Source organism: Clupea harengus, chromosome 1 (assembly GCF_900700415.2).
Source record: "Clupea harengus chromosome 1, Ch_v2.0.2, whole genome shotgun sequence".
Lineage (NCBI taxonomy): Eukaryota > Metazoa > Chordata > Actinopteri > Clupeiformes > Clupeidae > Clupea > Clupea harengus.
Window position 1 is genome coordinate 31,917,487 of NC_045152.1, and position 20,136 is coordinate 31,937,622.

The 20,136-nt window shown below is 43.1% G+C and overlaps 2 protein-coding genes across 2 annotated transcripts in view; both read right to left on the reverse strand.

Moving 5' to 3' along the window:
• Window positions 1–56: 56 nt before the first annotated feature.
• ankrd40 (ankyrin repeat domain 40) lies at window positions 57–9,271 on the reverse strand. Its single transcript, XM_012839748.3, has 5 exons — window positions 8,786–9,271; window positions 4,940–5,088; window positions 4,236–4,826; window positions 3,734–3,915; window positions 57–2,198 (listed from the first exon to the last, which is right to left on the reverse strand). The coding sequence occupies exons 1-5, from the start codon at window positions 8,917–8,919 to the stop codon at window positions 2,052–2,054; spliced, it is 1,203 nt and encodes a 400-aa protein (XP_012695202.2). The 5' UTR covers window positions 8,920–9,271; the 3' UTR covers window positions 57–2,051.
• Window positions 9,272–12,716: 3,445 nt separating this feature from the next.
• Window positions 12,717–20,136, reverse strand: part of si:ch73-281f12.4 (Ras-associating and dilute domain-containing protein-like) — a 33,181-nt gene continuing 25,761 nt past the window's right edge. The window contains exons 14-16 of the mRNA XM_031576494.2: window positions 15,611–15,732; window positions 14,081–14,220; window positions 12,717–13,782 (exon numbers count right to left, since the gene is read on the reverse strand). Of these exons, the coding sequence (XP_031432354.1) occupies window positions 13,683–13,782; window positions 14,081–14,220; window positions 15,611–15,732 (362 nt within the window). The 3' untranslated portion in view covers window positions 12,717–13,682. The remainder of the gene's footprint in view (window positions 13,783–14,080; window positions 14,221–15,610; window positions 15,733–20,136) is intronic.

The following is a 20,136-nucleotide window of genomic DNA, read 5'->3' on the forward strand; positions in this document are numbered from 1 at the left end:
CAAACGCTGTCTCAGGATCCGTTACAGTGGAGTTGCATCCAATCACACAGTCCAGCTCGTTTCCACCAAGCACCTTTCGCAGGGCCAGCGTTTATTTTTAAAAGCACTCAACATCCTCACAAACAGAACAAACACCCACCGCCGACGCTGCTGCTGCTTGAGCTATGTGTGCGTCCTTCCCCCCCCCACGTCCTTCAGCGTTTCCTGTTGGGCACTTTGCTTGCGTCTGCAGAAGGTGGCGGTGCGTTTCCTTTCATGTCCACTGTAGTGTGGCGGCACACATTCTCTGCATGGGCAACAGACTCCAACCCAGAAAATTATAACAGCTAGTTCATTATTTTTTTTTTTAGTTTGTTTTTAAATAAGACACCTATCCCAGAATACAGTAAATAAAATATTAAGCAGATTAGTGTTTTACAGATTAACAAGATGGGCGTTATAAACATTTTAATAGTAAAAATCACAGGTTTTGAGCACTCACTGCTAAAAAACAAACAAAATTGAAATATTAATAATATTAAAAGAAAAAAGTAAGAGCTGTAGCTCACTCAAGATAACCATGTTGAATACCCACCCATGAACCAGTTAAAACACTTTTGTGAGTGGCATATTCATTCTATACACATAGTGCACCTAGAAACCTTTTCCTGATATGCATGCCGGGAATGGTGTGTGCATATTTGCAGAAAGTAAACTCAATTTCACTTTTTCCGTCTTGACCGGGTATGAAACACCATTTGGAGAGGCTGAGCTGTTTTTCATAATGGCGTTGGTTAGGGCTGCAACCGGCAGCTGAACTGATTAGATGAAATTCCTTTCATTTAGTGGCAAAAACTAGTCATGTTAAACCAACCTTAAAACGAAAGATGTTCAACAACAAGGGAAAAACAAAGACTTGAAGTTTTACTATGTCAAAAAGAGACTCATCTCATTATTTGAAACTGTGATTACCACAGATTGGATTTAGTCCCCCCCCTACCTATTCAAGTGATTCTTGGGAAGGAAGCTAAGTGTTTTTGGAAGCTCTTTTTTGTCCCTCTCTAAAACTAACTAATCAGCCTTTGAACCAGAAGACATCTGCTACATTACTCACTTCCTCTCATGTACAACTGGTTTCCTGATGCCTCGATTAGTAAAAACCTATGCTCTGATTGGTTGTCTACACTGGACAGTTTGTCTAAATGATCATTGTAAGTATTTGGTATTAGATTTATCACAGTTATGGACATATCACTTTAAAATACAATGAGGAAAAAAAAAAAGAATCATACCTTCCCAAATATCACATATGATGGGATGCTAACTTGGTAAAGTGCACAAGGGCATTTCCAAAAACAAGGAAAAACACGAACATGACCATAATTTGCAGCCAGGACCCCCCTCCCCCCTCCCCCCCACAGTCCTCGAATACCATCCAATTTGAGGTTTCCCCAGAGCATTCTCAGACAAGCCAGTTAACCCAAAGTGTGCTCTGACCGCCTCAGGAAACAGCCTTTCCCCCCTAAGAATATCCAAGGTAAGTGCATAGCATTAGCACTCTGACCGATCGGCTAACATGGCACACGGAGCACTAGTATGGACACTAGTAAATATTGGTGAAATAGATCTGAGAATGTGGGAGAATTAAACACTATTGGGGGGACAGGCAGCTAGTCTCCCAACTCTTTCCCCTTCTTTGAGAGGGAGCGAGCGAGCGAGCTATGAAAACTGCAGGCTGATTCTCCTGCAGCGAGCAGCACTGTGTGTATTATGGGAAAAGAAAACATCAAATAGAGGCACTCAGACTGATTGGCTATCTGGCTATTCACCAACAGAGATCCATGCTTGGCTAAATAACTAGTGGGGACACAAGGAGTCGAGACACTTTAGGATCATGATACAGACCAATGAGGAAACAAGTCATATCATGATATAGACCAATAAGGACACCGGGGCCTTCTGGGCCGGCTAATAGGGAAGCTATGACGTATCACAACGAAATTTTGCAAATGAACCTAAGCGATGACTGGCATCAGGTGACGAGCAGAGTGCCACCTGGAGGCCAGGAGGCGTTAGTAGGTGAGGCGGGAGGCCTTCATGTTGTAGCAGGGCCGGTCGGCCAGGCTGCCCGCCCCCCCAGAGAAGAGCGACAAGCCCTCTGACTTCTCCAGCACCACCTCCAGCTCCTGGAAGTCCTGCAGCCGGGCCACGTCTTTGTCCTGCGGAAAACAGAGACACACAACGGAGGGAGGGGGATGACGGGGAGAGAAATTAGATGATGGTAGACAGCAGGTACTTTGTGCACGGACTAAACTGGTTATTTCTTTCATTTCAGGCTAGATTGCCCATGCAAAAAGGCGGTTAAATGTGAAATTCACAGATCATTGTTTTGTTACCAACAGTTGAATGACTAAGACACAGAACCCTGGTGTGAGAAGGAGCTGCATTACTGGCTGCAAGAGGCCACGGCTCCTTAGTGCTGAGCTCCAGCACTATGACAGGTGCAGCCAGCCAGAGAAGAGGCTAGAGCCTCAGGGTCCAGTGCTGGTGCTCAGGCCTGATGCAGACTAACATGCTCTCACACACGCACACACACTCACACTCTCTAATAGAGGAAAAAGGGTTCATGCACAAGTGGCTTCATCGGTCAGCTAGATTTACGAATTTGATAAAACAAACAAACAAACAAACTAACTAACAAACAAACAAATAGATAAATAAATAAATAAATAAACAAACTCTGAATCAGTAGTAGTCTATCTTGAAGTCAACTTCAGGTTCCACAGTGTATTGTTGTGACTGCTATGAGATCAGACATGGTGTTGTATTCTGAGTGTGAGCGCATTATTTACTATATCGAGTTAAGGATTCCCTTTGAAGATGCGATTGAGGAAGCCTTTGTAGGGTGACATGCCATAATATGAGATTGATGTTTAGATAATTACGCAGTGCATATTAAAGATATACATGTGAAATCTTAGGGTATCGGGAGGTGTCTCTGTTGCTGTCCTAACCCATCATGAGTATGGAGGGAGGTGCGTCTGTTGAGCCTTCTGGAGGTGCTGCGGCCCTAATTCAATGAAACACTGAAGAAGGAAGGTGTCCACTTGACAACCCCAGTGAAATGCTCAAAAAGGTATCTTTGTTGTTGTCATTGTTATTGGCCATTGTGGGTCCCCAACCAATAGGATGAGGAATTTAACAGCTTTTACTGTGTATAACTGAAACAAACAAAAATTTAAAACTGTGTGTGGGATAACTTTAATCATCAGCTGGTTCTGTCAATTGTCAATCTATATGAGCTAGGCTTAAAGGTACAGTTTTTCTGTTTTTTTTGCAGTATTGCAGTACTTCTAAACAAGGAGTAGTGATGGAATCGAAAGATAGTGTTTCTCAATATTGTTGTGCATTTCCTGCATCTTAATTATTTGTTTAAGGCATTTAAAGGGCCTGAGAAATGTAAACAATGTAAACATGTCAGCAATTTGACTGAAATACCAGAAACCGAGAAAGGAGAATACATAGTCTGCACAGCAATATTGGAAAACCTTCACCGAGCCTTCTGAATAACATCCCTGTAATGCTAGAACGATATGCAAAAACCAGCTGTAAAACATGCAAACTACACTCTGAGCAAAGAGTGCCCAAAGCTCAGGTCTTTTTGCTATTATGACTAGGAACTGTTTAATGTGAAGTCATGACTGTCACCATGACACAGTGTCTTTTGATGTGTTCCAAGAACTGCAGTGGGTACCTTTCTCAGCATGGTGTTGGGCAGCTTGCGGATCTTCTCCACGTGCTCAGCGCTTATGTCCAGCTCGCGGCAGCACACTCTTAGCAGCGAGCGGTAGGTCAGCTCCTGTCGGTCCACCTCCACCTCGATGAAGTCGTTCTCACGGGTGTTGGGATTCTGGATGCGCACCTTCAGAACCAGCTCTGCGGACACAGTGGGTTGACAGGACGGTTTCGGAGTGTGCACATTTAAGGAGTCTGGATCACTTTAAACAGAGTCATGAGCTGACTGAAAAATGTACACCCTGACCGTGTGGTTCTTAATTAAAGCTTCTTGCTTATCGCCTGCTACTTGTAAAATGCATACTGACGCAGATTACACACATCAACAATGGACACTGACAGTCAAGGGTAACTGTCTCTATAGACAGACTTAAGTGAGAGAGCATAATGGACGGATGGATGAATGGATGCATGATGGATGGAGAGATGGAAGAATGAATAGGGATGAACTGAGCGCTCACCTTGACAGCTGACAGGGAAGGTGCTAGTAAAGAAGAAGGGCTGGAAGGCAGGCATGGACCCAGCAGCCTGGGGCCCGTTGAGCTGCTGGGGGATGGACGGTTGCCGGCTGATGGGGGGCTGCCCAGAGCTGGCACCAGGGGAGGGCACTGTGGGGCACACGGCGCCGTTCTGCGCCAGGAGGTGGGGGTGGTGCGGCTCGGGAGAGATCTCGATGGGCAGGCCCCCGTTCATGGTGGGGGTTGATACCATGCCGTTCTGCTCCGAAACCGGGATGAACGCTCCCTCTCTGGGGCCCGGCAGCGACTGCCGATGTTGCTGTGGGGGTGAGGCACGGCTTGGAGCGCTCGGATGCGTCTGTGATGGCGGTGGTGGTTGCGGGTGCTGGGGGGAGAGCTCCTGGGTAGGGGAAAGGGTGGCCGGCTCACTGTCAGGGTCCTCCGTGTGATCGCTAGAGCCGTTCTGGGTGCCATTTTGTGCCAACATCAGGTCATCTGTATCTGTCTTGCTGAACATGAAGGGTGGGTTGGACAGGTAGCTGGGAATGATTGGCAGCTCTGGCTCTTTCAATTCAGGCACATCCTCCTCTTCCACTAAAGCACACAAACAAAAGGTTCCTGGCGTTATTTTTCCATCATCCAGTCCCAGAAGCATTAAAAAATAACTTGAATTAATAATTTTAGTTTCAAAAGTAATGAAAGCATACCTCCTAATAGTCTTCTGATCTCAGGTTTGGAAGTCAGCTGTACTGCTAACTCTTCCTTTGCGGTCACAATATTCTGATCAGCTCCTGAGTTCAGAAGATATGCCACAACGTGTTTGTGGTTTCGCTTGCATGCCCAATGCAAACATGTCCTTAAAAGGGGAGAGGATAGCAGAACAGTTCTCAGTTGAGGGGAGTGAAGGACACTGAAGTGACAAATACTTTCGCTCCATTTTCTATGCAGTCATTGTTTGATTTCAATATATAACCCATTTTACTTTTAGTTACTGACTACCAGGGTACTCCAAACGAGATAGGGATATTACTGACAGAATATTCATTTGCTCACTCAAACTATTATTAAAGTGTTTACAGGGGTTTATTTATGAAAAATAGCACCTCTGGCAGGCACTTAAATTGCACCCCTGTCCAAACATTTCACACCCACGGTTTAAATCAATTTACCATAATGTCAGCTCAAAATTACAGGACCCAAATATTGGCATCAAGTGCTAATGAGCGCTGGCAAGCACCGGAGCTCATGCTCTGTACGGAAGAGCATGATTGGCTGGGGCGTTGCTAGGAGTTGAATACATTCGGGGCTTAGCCTAGACCTAGGGGGGTCTGGGGGCATCCTCCCATGGTAAATGTTTAATCATTCTGCCAGCTAAATGCACTATTTTCTTGCAGTTTGAGACAGAAACAGTAAGCCAGCCCATGGCATGCAGGGCCCTGTCGTCTGTCTGACTCACATGAACATTACCCCATCCATTATTCCACATTACTTGTCTACATGAAAACACTTGTATGCTAGGTCATACTGACAGGAGACAGACATCGCCATGGGTCTCTCATAGAAAACATTGACAAGGTTTTTAATAAACAGAAATTACATTACAATTTCATGTTAACATCATACTGTTATGAATATCAGAAAACAATGTCTGCCTCTGTTTGGTAAACTGAGGTTTAGATAAGCCACATAAAGACTGCTGTCTGGGAGATATTAAAATGGTGTCTAAATGGTTCTCATCATCGAATTCCCTTTTACCTTGCTTTTGCCCGAATGATCAGCAACAGATCAGTATGAGATAACTCTTCCTCCGCCTCCACTAGCCTCGCCTGTGCCTTGTTGCCTTCATCCTTTTTCTTTTTGAAAAAAGCTTGTTCTAGCGCAAGCAAGTCTTGTCTTAGTGAATTAGCTAGCTAGCTACCACCAGATGCCAACAATGACAAGCCCTGTAACTGGTGCACACGCCCTTTCATGTTCACACAAAAAGTGTGCATGTCAAGTAGTGTGAATTAGATCTATTGCTTGAATAACACACAGATGACCCAAAACATATTTGAGCTTCTGATCAACATTATCATATTATTTTCTTTAATGCATGATCGGAATGACAGATGAATAGATCCGGGGTTCGTTTTTTCATAATTCATATTTCATTAAAAAAATCTTTTTTTAGATCCAAGGCTATTCATCATATAGATAGCCCCTGACACCCATGCAGCATGAAGGTTTTCATGACAAACATTTGTTCATTTTGTTCTGCACTGAATATCCAGGACACCTTCCAACAATTATCTTAATCTCTATTCAAAGTTATTGATATGGCTGAATATCTGTAATTAGTTCATTTTAATTAGTTTATCAAGTTGATTCTGATTCACTGTCAAACCTGAGTAGGAGTGGACATTTTAGTGTTTGTTTGTCTAAACACAACAAGCATAAAAAGGAAACTTTAAATATGGTAATATTTTCACATCTTTTGTCTCAAATACTTTACTCAGAACAGTTTTTGTCAGTCAAGTGTTTGCATAATAAAGGTGTCACAGGGGTTATTCTATGACTGGGTGCTCTTTATAGAATAAGATCTTGTTTTACTTTTGAAAACCGAATGGAAATAGTGCAATCAACAATTTTGTCAGTTCTTGACTATGGTGACATTGTTTACATGTATGCTGCACCCTCTACCTTAAAACTCCTGGACTCTGTATACCATAGTGCTATTCGCTTTGTTACAGGAGACGCTTTCAGGACCCACCACTGTAACTTATACAAGAATGTTGGTTGGTCCCCTCTAGCAGACAGGAGGGAAAAACACTGTCTTTTATTTGTTTATAAAGCCTTAGTGGGAAAACTGCCTAATTATCTCATGTTACTTTTAAAATTAAAATCCATCTGTCATAATACACGGGCACAGAGCCTCATCTCCCTTGAAATCCCCCTTACAAAACTAATATAGGTAAAATAGCTTTTAAGTTCTTTGCTTCCCATAAATGGAACACTATTCAAGTGGAGTTGAAATTAACCAAGTATTTGTCTGTCAACCAATTTAAGAGCCTTTTAGATAATAAGGATGTGCCTCAATGCTGTTGTTTTGAATGATTCTCTGATTTAATTTTTTTACTTTATGTTATTTTATTTATTTATTTTTTATGCTTAATTTCTGAGTTGTTTGGTGTGTTTTTTTTTTTTAATTTATTTTGTCTGTTTCGTTTTGTTGTGGTTTGTTTATGTATTGTTCTTCTGTACTATGTGGCCTCAATCAGGGCATTGCTGCAAAAGAGCCCTGTGCTCAGTCAATTTCTCCCTGAATAAACAATGATGATGATGATGATGACCACTGCAAGAGTACTAATCATACATCATCTTCCTAACCTTGATGTTATGTCTATTTAAAACACAAAACACACACATTCACTGTTGTATACGCGTATTAACTAATTTAGTACAAATCAAATCTCAATACCCTGCATAAGATATGCACATCTATTGTAGTACTATTGTGTTGGAGTGGAAATCTGAGACAAATGTAGTTTTTAGCCATCATGATTTTCCAACTATCAGTATATCAGTTATTATGATGTTCAAATAGTACCTGGACATTTAGTTGGTAGGCTGTTGCTATATTTGATTATTTCAGGTAATTATTTTACTAAATAAGTTCAACCAGTTAAGATATGTCAAATGTATGTTTAACAGACGTTTGGCCTACATTTCAGATACCCGCTATGTTTCTTAACATTAAATAATGTTCCAGTGTGTTCCAGTTTTCTGCTAACAATAAAGGTTTGTGAATATGCTGTGTTGAAGTGGAGGGTGAAAAAGTGTGAAAATGATGTCACTTTTGTGCAGACATTGTGGTATCTTGCACTTGTTTTCAATTGTCCAGGTGCTGTTAAGACTACGCAGTAATAATACATATACAATTATCAAACATAATCATATACTTCGATGTACACAGACATATGTGGGTAATCGGTTTAGGGTTACTGTCGAAAATGGACGGTGACGCCTTGCCCAGCAAGTCCTGAAACTCAAAAACGTGCGTATTAATAATTTGGATACTACTTTACATTTCGCATCACTGAATCTCACTCACTCACAGTGAGAAACTGTCATGGGGCAAAAGAAGTGGGGCATTTCTGATTAAAAACTAATCAATTTGAGTTCATCCAAACATTTTATACATTGACATGGCCTCTGCCCACTGCTAACCTCTTTGAAGGTGTTAGGCAACGTCAACCATTACTGCCAATTACCTAAATCAGTTAATTGCGGGTGTGCCAAAAACAACTCGTTGCATGAAGAGCCCCCCTCCACGTACTGACCATCTAGCAAGCTAAATAACCACTTTACTTACAACTGACATTGGTTAAAAAGCTGGTTAAATTCGTAGTTACCCAAGCTAGCTAGCTAGCTAGCTTACAGATCCATGTTGCTAGCAAACCAAGCTTCGACACTTCTCCTGTTGCTTAATTTTAAAAGTTCCTATTCTCATAAGAATGACGAAGTACTTACTGTATACATCCCTTTTGCAATGTAATGATAATGTTTAAACTTACCAGCCGTTGATTTCATTTTGAGAGTTGACATTTATTCCGCTCTCGACCAGCTTCCGCACTTCATCAATGTCTCCGATGGCACTGGCCTCTCTTAGACGTTCTTGCAGTTCTTTATCCAACGATGTTGTTGACATATTTCAGCTAAATTGTGTGACGCTTCATATGAATTTCAGGTGTAGCTAGCTTGCTAATCTTGTAAACGATAAACGCGGTGACGTGAAGCTAACTATAAATAACGTTCGCCGCCCCAATCTTCGGTAACGTAACGTTATGAAAAATTGTCAAAATGTTGCTTTGTTTACAGTCGTGCCATTTTAATATTCTATACGAGGCAGTTAAGCAAAAAGACTGTATTACACGTGCATTAATAATCTGTTACGCACAACGCTACAATATACACATTTACACTTTTACCCGGCTATCAAAGTCCTCTGTTGGTTGGCTTGAACTACTCCTCCCATGTTGGGGGGCAGTTTAGAGAGTAACAACGTTGGACCGTGCTTTGCGTTCCTACAGTGATTATCTCTGTTCCGTACCGTTAGGTGGATTTTTTTTTAGATTTTCAATCTCTGGTTAGCTGTGTGTTATAAATAACAAAACCATTTCGTAAACCTCACAATTATTATCATATTTACAAACATACTATTTTCTTATCATTTATCATCTTTTTTAATTGAAACACACACCCGTAGGCTAGTTAATAATAGGCTACTTCATCAGCATCGCAAACTTTTTTGTTCATTTCAAAGTACAAGCAGCTGACCAAATTTGATTTCTTTGTATTATTCGTTTTCTCACCCTCTCGCGTTAGCTTGACTAGACTAATTTAGTCAAATTTGCCCACGTTTTATTCCTGTGCGCTTGATCGCCTTTAGGTGGCGTTGCATTACAGTGTATGTTACAGGATAGGCTACCTGTCACAGGCTACAGTCAGTGTGTATTTTTACACACAGGGAGAGAGTGTGCTGTTTGTACTGTAACACATTTCCAACGCTCAAGGCTTTCGAAAACGAACATAAGCAAGCGATTTCATTTGCATATACTAGTCTAGTATTTACAATGAGTCAATTTTAGGCTGACTTTTGTAGTTTAATTTTGAATGGGCAGATACCATGGTGCATTTGTTCTCAATCAATGGAATATGGACAACTTCCCTTACAAACCCATCAGCTAACAACGAAGGCAATATTCTTCAGAACACTCTAAACTCACGCTAAAATTTAGCCACTGTCTAAGAGGTAGGCTAACACCAGAAATGTCACTGAAGGAGATATGGTGCATGGCTTGGTGAAATCTGTCAGTGGGGCATGTTCTTCTTAGAGAGAAAACGGAAGAATCACCTCCCAAATTAATTGACATTGTACATGCAAGACTTAAAATAATTATATATATTTTTAAATCTGTTGAGTTTGTTGCTTATTGGACAGAATTTAACTTCACAGATTAATCAGTAATCCCAGGAATTTATCAATGGTAGAATGTTTGAAACTCTTCTTTTCATTTACGCCACTATCCACTGTTTACTATGTTTAAAGATGGGGATAGAGCAGTTAATATAAGAGCAAAAAAGCCTGAACATCTCCATATCTGTTGGTGGGTTCTTTCATCATGTCGTGGTAGCAGGATGTCCTATACAGTGCTCTGGCTGTCATATTGCTTCTGATGACAGCTGGAAATGGCTGCCTCACCGCCTAACCAACACAATTACACATTCTTTCATACTGACTTATTAAGGACCATGACATCTCTCTGCATTCCTCCATTTCCTCTGCTGTTCATTCCTAGGTCCTGCGTGACCTGACAGCTTTGGCTAGAGCCAAGGGGCTTCCTTCCCCTTTCTCACCCCAAAGGAATGGGGCTCTGCTTGGGCGAGAGGGCCAGTGATGAGCTCCTTCAGCACCGAAACATCCCCCCAGACACTCCACCACACACAGCCTGGCCAAGCTTGAGCTCGCCTCGGTCTCCAGACTGGATTTCCTGTGTCTGGAGGAATCCCCCCTTCACCCTACCCCAACTGAGGTGATTGACTGACATAGGTATGCCATTGATATGAGCCATCTCCACACATGTGTTGTGCAGGCGTAGAAAGCTGTTCCCCACTAAATGTGAAACAAGTGGGTCAGTGCTGTTTTAGCCCCCGTGTTGACCCCAAGCCCAGAACTGGGGCGAGATGATCTTTCTACTGAAACTGAGTCACCCACTCGTATTGACATAGCACTTCGATGAGGCCAGTCATATTGAAGGCACCCTGGTCACACAGAGCTCAGAGGGTCTGATTCAGACCGCAGTGGGGCAATTGTTCATTTCCTGAATGCGAATAAAGCTTCCTGTCCCTCGTCACCCCAACCCCTCCAAGAGATAACAATATCCTTTTGTCATTCAGCCTGGACACACAAAGGGAGTTACAGGTTTTACAGGAGGAAGGGGTATCCATTAAGACCCATGGAAACCTATTAGGTGATTTATGACTTGCTTGGTGGTGACGCTTTCCTCTAAGGATCATCAGCACATTCCTTTAGTGTGATGCACTAATCACTCACCACTAGAAAGCAAGTCATGTTTTTATCAGTTGTCCATTTTACGAATGATGTCCTCGAGGCATTATTACATTATTATACATTAATTGTCCTTACCATCACACACTGTATGCTTGGTGTAAAAGCTGTGCTAGTATTCTTAAAATGTAAAAAATAAATAAAAAAACAGCAGACAGGGCAGATGCAGAGTGCTGCCTTTGCATAAGTAAGGGGGCCGAGCATCCACCCATTTGTGTTTAAGGGGGAGTGTTTCTCCAGTCCTTGTGGTCAAACTTGGAACAAACAAGCAGACACTAAATACATACAGGCTACCCACAAAGTGTCACAACTGCGCAAGAAGGCCGTAAGGTTGACTGTGTCGACAGCGACTTGAACAGGGACCTCGTCTCGTGGGACCTTTTTTTTTTTAAAGAGCAGTGGTGCTTTGTGATTAAGACAGACGCAGACTGCAGTGATTTTTCTATTTCTGTCACAAAATGTAAAGTCTCACACATCTCTTCTGGGACAATGAGACAGCTCGTTCTTACACAATGCAGTACAGTACGCTGTGCACCCTGAAAGCTCAGAGTCAAATGTGCTTCTGGTTTGATATTCCAACAGTTGATTAATTTGAACAGCTAACGCACCTGACTGGGCAAGCAGTCTTCCCACCTGACTGAACCTCCAGGGACCTGATTTGAGCACCGGGACTCCAGATGCACGTGTGGCATCTCACACACACACACACACACACACACACACACACACACACACACACACAAAGGAAACACAAGTGCATAGCCAAGCAGCTAAAAAGGCCCCAGTCAGTGTCAGCATGTTTGGCCATGCTTTTCCCATGTAGTGTCCTCTTTTTTATTACATTCTGCAAAAGGAGAATGCTTTTTACTGGCCCATTAAGATGAAGCCTGTCAGTGTGAGTGCTTAGGAGGAACGGTGGATGGTGAAATACATGGCTGGTGAAATACAGACACGAAGCAGAGGGTGCCTGGCTGGTGGAAAACCGCAGGCTTCTATTAAAAGCCCCAGTCTTGCCCACTGCAGCATTCCCTACGGGGGACACACCCATGGATTCCTGCTGCTTTCCCCGTTAAAACCCAGTGGTTGTCCAGCAGCTGGATTCCCAATTTAAACAAACACACACACACACACACACACACACACACACACACACACACACACACACACACACACACACACACACACACACACAAATACACAAAAGTATACAGAGGCAAAGGAAGACGGGAACGTATTGAAATCCATGCGTGCACTTCAACTTCATAAAGAATAAAGAAAACTCGAAAGGACATCTGTCAGAAAACCAGTTTGTAAATCAGATCTTTGAGACCATGATTGGTGCAGCTGAGAAAAAACATGCATGGCTGCTATTTTTGTTTTGCTTTTAATTTCCAAATAATATTTATTAAATACATTTAAGAATACAAATCTTACAAAAAAATAATAACCGAACACTTTTCTTTGTTGATCATAAAACAATAACAATAACACTGTTGAACTGGTACTAAAGGGGGCATAAGAAGAAACGGTCATCATTTGGGGGCTTCTCCGAAGGCTGGATGTGGTCTCAGTCATTGACGTATCTTTTAACTTCTGCGTTTCCGAAAGCCACTGGACAAGGGATAGACAACCTTTTATTTTAAAAAGGACGGTAAAAACAGTGTTCAGATGGCTGCCATAGTGAAATCCCCCAAAAAATTTCGCCTCTCGTAATATTTGGTACATGTTTGGATACGCTGAGGGTTATTATAGGATTTGAGGTCTGGCGAGAGGGAAGTCCGGATGCTGCTCTTCTGCCAGTCGGAGTGGAAGTGACCTTAGCTGTCCTTAAATAGCCCAGCAGCGCAAGCGTCTTCATCCACCACATTCATCTTCACCTGACCAGCACCACTGGGCCTCTGCTGAGGATGGTAAAGAGGATTGCAAAATGTGCTTACCATTACCATACCACATGACCTTAAATAGGCCCCAAAGAAAGGGTTTCCACAGATAGCCTGTCTTCATCAGCACTGTGAGGCTTTTACAGAGTACAAGTTTTGGGTCTGAAATTGCTGGGATTGCTTTCTTCGGTGCTGATAGCCAAACACACGTCCTCCTCAAAACAACAACAAAAAGAGTCGGGTTGTTTGGATTTCTCAGTTGTTTGGTTTACGAGATGCATACTTTTTTTTGTGGAAAGAACACAGGAACATGAAAAGAACAAATAAACTCAGAAAGACTCAGAGAGCGTCTCTGTCTTTTTCGTAGACTCAGAATGAGCCCATCTGTCAGAGAGTTAGAAAAGCCTTCAGGTGGCTGCAATGGCGTCATGTCCATTTAGTGTGTGTCGTTTACCCTCTGCTTCAGCACTTTGTCACAGAGCTTCTGCCACTGGATCTGGCTTCTGTCTTGGCCACCAGTACCCGGAGCGAGTCTCCAGACGTGCGGATCAGCTCTCTGCCTCTGCTCAACCCAGACAAGACACGGAAGAAACAAAATAAGATACAGGTTCAGACAGACAGACAAAATCTCTTAAACCTGTTTAGTGGCAGACAACATCAACAAATGTTTCATGACTACAGTACTTCATGGCATTAAAGAGGCATTCCTCCCCTGTGTCTCTGTCTCTGTGTTTTGTGTGTGTGTGTGTGTGTGTGTGTAAGTGTGTGAGTGTGTGTGTGTGTGTGTGTGTGTGTGTCTGTGTGTGAGTGTGTGTGTGAGTGTGTGTGTGTGTGAGTGTGTGTGTGTGAGTGTGACTTACGTGTGGTAGTCCATCCCCACCAGGCTCACTCCGTTCACTGCCAGGATGCGATCGCCCAGCCTCAGTTTCTGGCACTGGGCGGCAGGAGAGTCGGGCACCACTGACTTGATGTAGATGCCGCTCATTCTCAGGGGGGTTTTCTGTTAGGGGCACAGATGAAAGCAAGCAGGTGGTTAGGTCAGCGACTGAGGAGGCAAATATTTGCAGGTCTCTCGCATCCAAACTGATGCAGGCCTGGCTGTTCACTCTTTCTACCTAAGGGAGGTGATGGTGGTCAAACACCAAACCAGAGAGGAAGGAAGGATGGGGGTTTGTGATTGTTCACTGAATTTGTGACTTTGAAACATATGATTTTCTCTACCAGAGCGACAAAAACCTTCAACTTCAGGGGGACCATAAGGCTGGATTTCGATCACTCTCATTCCTGACCACGGTGTTAAAAGTCCCATTCCAAAAAAAAAAACCCACATGGCTGTGTCTCATGTTTTTGTGCGCGCTGCAGTCCATCCTCACGTTTCCTGCTCCACCGCTGAGAGAAGCTCTGGGGAGGGCCCCAAGAATCCGAAGCGGCCCTGTTCAATATGTGGACTTTTACGCACTTCAAATGAGTTCTGGCTCACCCCCTGTTATGATGTTTCTCATAAAACGACCCCCCCACAAACCATTTCAAGCCAATAAACGCCCCTCCCTAAAAAAAAAGATCTTGGTCAAACCACACGCGCACAAACTTACTTAAGCAGCAAAAACTATTAAATGATCTGACACCACTCAAGGGGGTTGACAAAGAGGTGGTTGTTCTAAACACAATCTGATGTTGCAAGGGCCCGGAGAAGAAGTGCTGAGCTGTTCAGGGAAGCACAGTATGCACTAGAGAAATCATACCATGCAGCAGTGAACACCTGCATCGCTGTTCAACTGAGAGGCATATGTTGGGGGAGACGGCTGAATTTCTCAATGTGGAATATCAAGTCCCTTGAAATGGTTACATTTCTCAATGTGGACGTCTCTTGAAATGAAGATAAAACATTAGATTTCCCTGCACACCCCCCTCACCCGACCCCCCATCCCAGGCAGGACTGTGATGACTGTAGCATGATTGTTCTGGATTTATTATGAGATGGCTGACCAGACCAGAGAGCTCTGACTCATCATACTACTCTCAAACAGCCCGGGAGATGGATCAATTTGGAACTATGGAAACAAAACTTTCCCGGCAGGAATGAATATTCACAGCCAGCATGCTCTGAGTAAGTACAAATAATAATACTGGAATGCAAATCGAAAGCCCAACCTTGACAGTTTGTACTCTAAGTCATGGAGTGTACTGTTGTACCAGCCCTCACTTAGAATAGAAGACAATAACATGGGAGAAGAGTGTTAAATGAAGTAGGCAGTGTAGTCTGACCACCCAGACCAGACACACACACACACACACACACACACACACACACACACACACACACACACACACACACACACACACACACACACACACACACACACACACACACACACACACACACTTCTCACCATGCCATCCACCAGGGCAAGCCCAAGCCCATGGGGGCCTCTCTTCAGCTCCACGGTGAACACCTCCTCTCTCTCCTCTTCCTCCTCATCCTCTCTGCTCACCTTCCGCTGGTCCACAGCACCTGTTGGGGGGGGAAGGAGAGAGCTGAGTTACGAGCTCCAGTACACACCCTCAAACAGTGTCTGAGTGTCACAACTGTGTCACGTGTGGTGGCTGTGGCTTTGTCTCCAGTCTGACTCAGATGCTCATCCTCCGGTTGCGGTGGGGGACGGATTCGCCACAGGAAGGATGTGAGAATGGGAATGAGAAGCAGCATCAACCATTGATGTTAGGGGCTTTTTTTTTTAACCTTTGTAAAGAATTTTGTTTTACCATGTCTCTTTTTAATCAAATCACAAACTATCATGTCACAAACAAATATACACAATGCATATTTTTATAGAATAAAATACTACAAAACAATTTTGACACTAAAAGGAGCAGTTCCCTTAAGGCTCTCTGTGCCAGAACCATACCAGAATCTCAACAGTGTTTGAAAAAAAAGATAGATTAAAAACTTGCTGCTCAAAATGTCCAGTAATAATGGTCATACAACATATACAGCATTTGTATTTTAACCAAAACAAATAAATCAATAACAGAGCTATATCGTATTGTTATTATCTTGTTTTTTTATTGATTACTGCGAGTCTCAAAATCCAACAAAAACAGTGTGGGGAGAAAATGTATTTTATGAGATCAGATTTCATCCTGCATCAAGCTCCGCCCTCCAAAGCCTTCACCACGTCTGCAGTAGTGGCAATGAATAGAAAATATAATTTTGATTCTCTTACACATCATGGAGATAATCTAATCAAATTTCTTCTAGGAGAATATAATCTATCGGAAACATCAATGGCCCTCTGAGATGGTTTAATAGCCTATAACCTGATGGTAAGTGCCAGCAACCTTAAGAAGGATAAGTAGGCTTATTCACTTCACAGGGGCAGTTCTCTTCTCCCAAACCACATTTAGCTGATGTCAACAAATAAAACGATTTATTTGATTTATCTTGTCTCATTGTGCCATTGCTTTCATAATAATCTTGTGAGGTTGTAGGCTATAACTTGCAGCATAGGTTATGCACAAAATATGGTATCCCAACGACACCAGTCAGCAGCAGTAAACAATGCATCTCTGTAGTCATTTTCATCTTAGAATGCTTGAAAAGTGTGTGTTTAAATACTAACCTGTCGTTTTTAGTTCTTTAATTTGACGTCTATGGTTGCTAAGCTGGACAGATTTTGTCTTAATCAAATTAGAGTAGCGTTAGAATAGTGATCTTGCTGTGAAGTTGCAGTTGCAGCCTTATACTATGGACAGGTAAGATCTGGACATTATCTTTAGTTGCTACCCTACATCCAAATGCCGCCCCAAAATGACATCAAACTGATGAAGTTGTCATTCTTTTGTCAACCCAGATGTACCTTGTATAGGCTACGTTATATTTATTTTGTAACAGATTGTGATTGAAACATGCGCCAATGAGTTTAGAATTTGTCCAGGTACAGTCCAGGTACAGTATTTCCGTACACTGGGCCGACGCGAATCCTAGCGGAAACCCTGAATCACAACACCAGCTGCAGCCCATGAGGCACTGAGGGTTGGCCTTCCCCAGGACACACAACTACACACAGTCTATGTCCACAACTGGGTCCTACTCATCTACACACTGACAAAATCATCAGCCTGGTCCTCTCTCTCTCCACACACACACACACACACACACACACACACACACACACACACACACACACACACACACACACACACACACACACAACTGGGTCCAACACATCCACCCAGTGACAAAATCAGCCAGCCTTCTCCTCTCCACACACAAACACACACACACACACACACACAACTGGGTCCAACACAGCCTTCTCCTCTCCACACACAAACACACATCTCCCCCTGGTCAGTTCTAACCAGCCCCAAACTTTGACCCTCGACCCCAAACCCCCCCACCACCCCTTGTCTTCTGCTCCGTGTGCGGGACTTGCCCGAAACAATGGTCAGCCCGATTAAGATTCCGCGCGCCAACCCGACTGTAAATTCCCATGACGGTTCATCCGTTGCTCTTTTCTCTCCTGACATCACCACGTCGCTGTAAGTCCTGGGTCGAGATTATAGGATTAACGCGCTGCTACCAAAATAGCGCGACGCGTTTCAGACCGGCCACCCGACAGAGATGAGCCGGACCATTTGGCAGGGCACCGCTGTGTGTGTGTCTGTGTGCGTGCTGTGTGTGTGTGACACAACAACAATAAATTGCAGACAACAACCAGGATCGGCTTAATTAAGTCAGGTAGCAATCTCTACATTTTAACTGCTTTTACTTTTCCAAATGAAGTGGCTATTGCTACAGATTCTGTAGTGATAAGATTGGCACTTTTGCTACTGATGTGGTATAGTGGTTTGCATGGCTGTATTACATTCAGTTGACTTGGGTTCGATTCCTGATCAATGCAGGATTTTATTGGCCAAAAGTGTCTGCTAAACACCTGGGGTCTCAGGTACAAACATTGCACAAAAACGTTGTCTACGTTATCTTTCACGCTAACGGTCGAATGTATCAAGAGTGAAATGTGCGTGAGAATGTGTGTTCCTCCACGCCAATTTCATGTCTGGCGTACGAACATTTTGAATGATTTCTGTCCGTTGGCGACACTTAGAGGCTAAGCAGCGTAACTACTAACAGTGCTAGTTTACGAATCTGTAGGCCTTCAAAATAATTGGCACAGTATTGACACATGGGCCTTATTTGAAATATTAACATATCAAGGTGTATGCAGTTAAATAAATGTAATGTAAATATGCGCAAATGCTGTGTTATTTAATACAGAGTCTAATAACAATAGCAGCTTTAGGCTCATTAGAGGATATTGCCAATGGCAGAGTTAAAAGGGAACGAGTATTTAGAGACAGAGCCGATTTTCTATTCCGTGATGATGGCTGGCTTATCAAACGTTTCAGATATTCAAGAGCTATCCTCTTGGAAGTCTGTGTGTAAAGTCACTCCTTTTCCCCTACCTTTACCAGTATAAAACACTATAAAACGTCAGTTTTTTCAAACAGACTAAGCTGTTACACCATCTATTCTGTCTCACTGAGCACATCCAATTGAGTTAAATACTAACAAACAAGTATTAACACGATATGTGCGTTAACAGACCATGTTTAGACCGATTAGACCGATTTTATGTTGGCCTTTCATGCATAACAATTTTGTAATATTGTTCTCTCTAATTTACACAAAATGTCTCTCGTGGGAATGTTTATGAATAAACAAACAATCTTGTTTTCATTCAATGTGCCTACAATTATTAGCCGATTATGTTACGATGAAACAATCTGACCTGACAACTCGATAGCTCATTCACAAACAAGAAGGCCAATACAGCTTCATCTAATGATACTTCCTTACAAGACACTGAAAACCAGTGAGAACTCGTAGCTTAGATAATTAAGGGTTTGTAGCAAAGACACCTATTTATTTCTAACCGCTATGGATCCATAATCATCTGGAACACTTTCTGATTTTGGATGCACGAAAAAGGCATAGTAACCTACTAATTTTGGCCTGGGCTGCCTCCCCCTGTAACGCTGTTTAAACATGAAATAGGTCCTCATAAATCACTGTGACACTCACAGGCTTAACCCTTTACGCCTGTGAGCTGCCTGTGAGCTGCAGAGACCAGCTCCACTCTCTAAGATCTAATTGGTGTGGTCTTTTCCCTTCTGGCTTCCCCTTCAACTTTGACCTTGACACTGAAGACTGAAGCTCTCGTCCTGTCTGGCGTGTGTGGGCACCCTGATGACTTCTGGCGCTGAGAGGGACAAAAGGAGCGGCCCCCGATAGGGAAGTGGCCTTCGCTTTGAACCTGGAAACCACCCTGCCGAGAAAACATGGCCGAGACGTTGTTAGCAGCCCTGCTCCAAAACAAATAAAAAAGGATGAAAAGGACAGAGAGAGAAGCAACAGTGAGACAGACAGCGAGAGAGAGAGAGAGAGAGAGAGAGAGAGAGAGAGAGAGAGAGAGAGAACAAAGACATAAAGGAAGAAAGAAAAGATTTGGAGAGAGTGAACCTGAGAGAAAGTAGTAAGTAATAATAGAAGTAAGTGAAAAAGTGAAGTAGAAATAAAAAGGGAGGTGGATAACAGGGAGAGAGAGAGAGAGAGAGTGCAGTGCATCATTTTAGGCTGTTGGGTCTGGTCTGAGTCAGGCTAACTGCCCGCCCATCCAATAACTGAGGTAATCAAAGCCCTGGGCAGTGGGGTAATAAAACAGGGCAGCCAGAGGAAGGACAGGGATACTGGGGGGCGTAATGCTGCCACTGTGATTGGTGGTTTCTGTGTAAGCAGCAGGATAGTCACTCTTATTATGATCATTTAATCAGATACATGTGTGAAACAAAAGCTCCTGCAGCCCCCCTCACACACCCACACACACACCCACCCGCACACACACACACACACGCA

Coding starts and splice junctions, on each gene's coding strand:
- ankrd40 (XM_012839748.3), bottom strand. CDS start 8,919: ATGTCAACAACATCGTTGGATAAAGAACTGCAAGAACGTCTAAGAGAG. Junction 5,089..8,785: donor CAAAATGAAATCAACGGCTG/GTAAGTTTAAAC, acceptor TCCCCTTTTAAG/GACATGTTTGCATTGGGCAT. Junction 2,199..3,733: donor CCAACACCATGCTGAGAAAG/GTACCCACTGCA, acceptor TGTTTTCCGCAG/GACAAAGACGTGGCCCGGCT.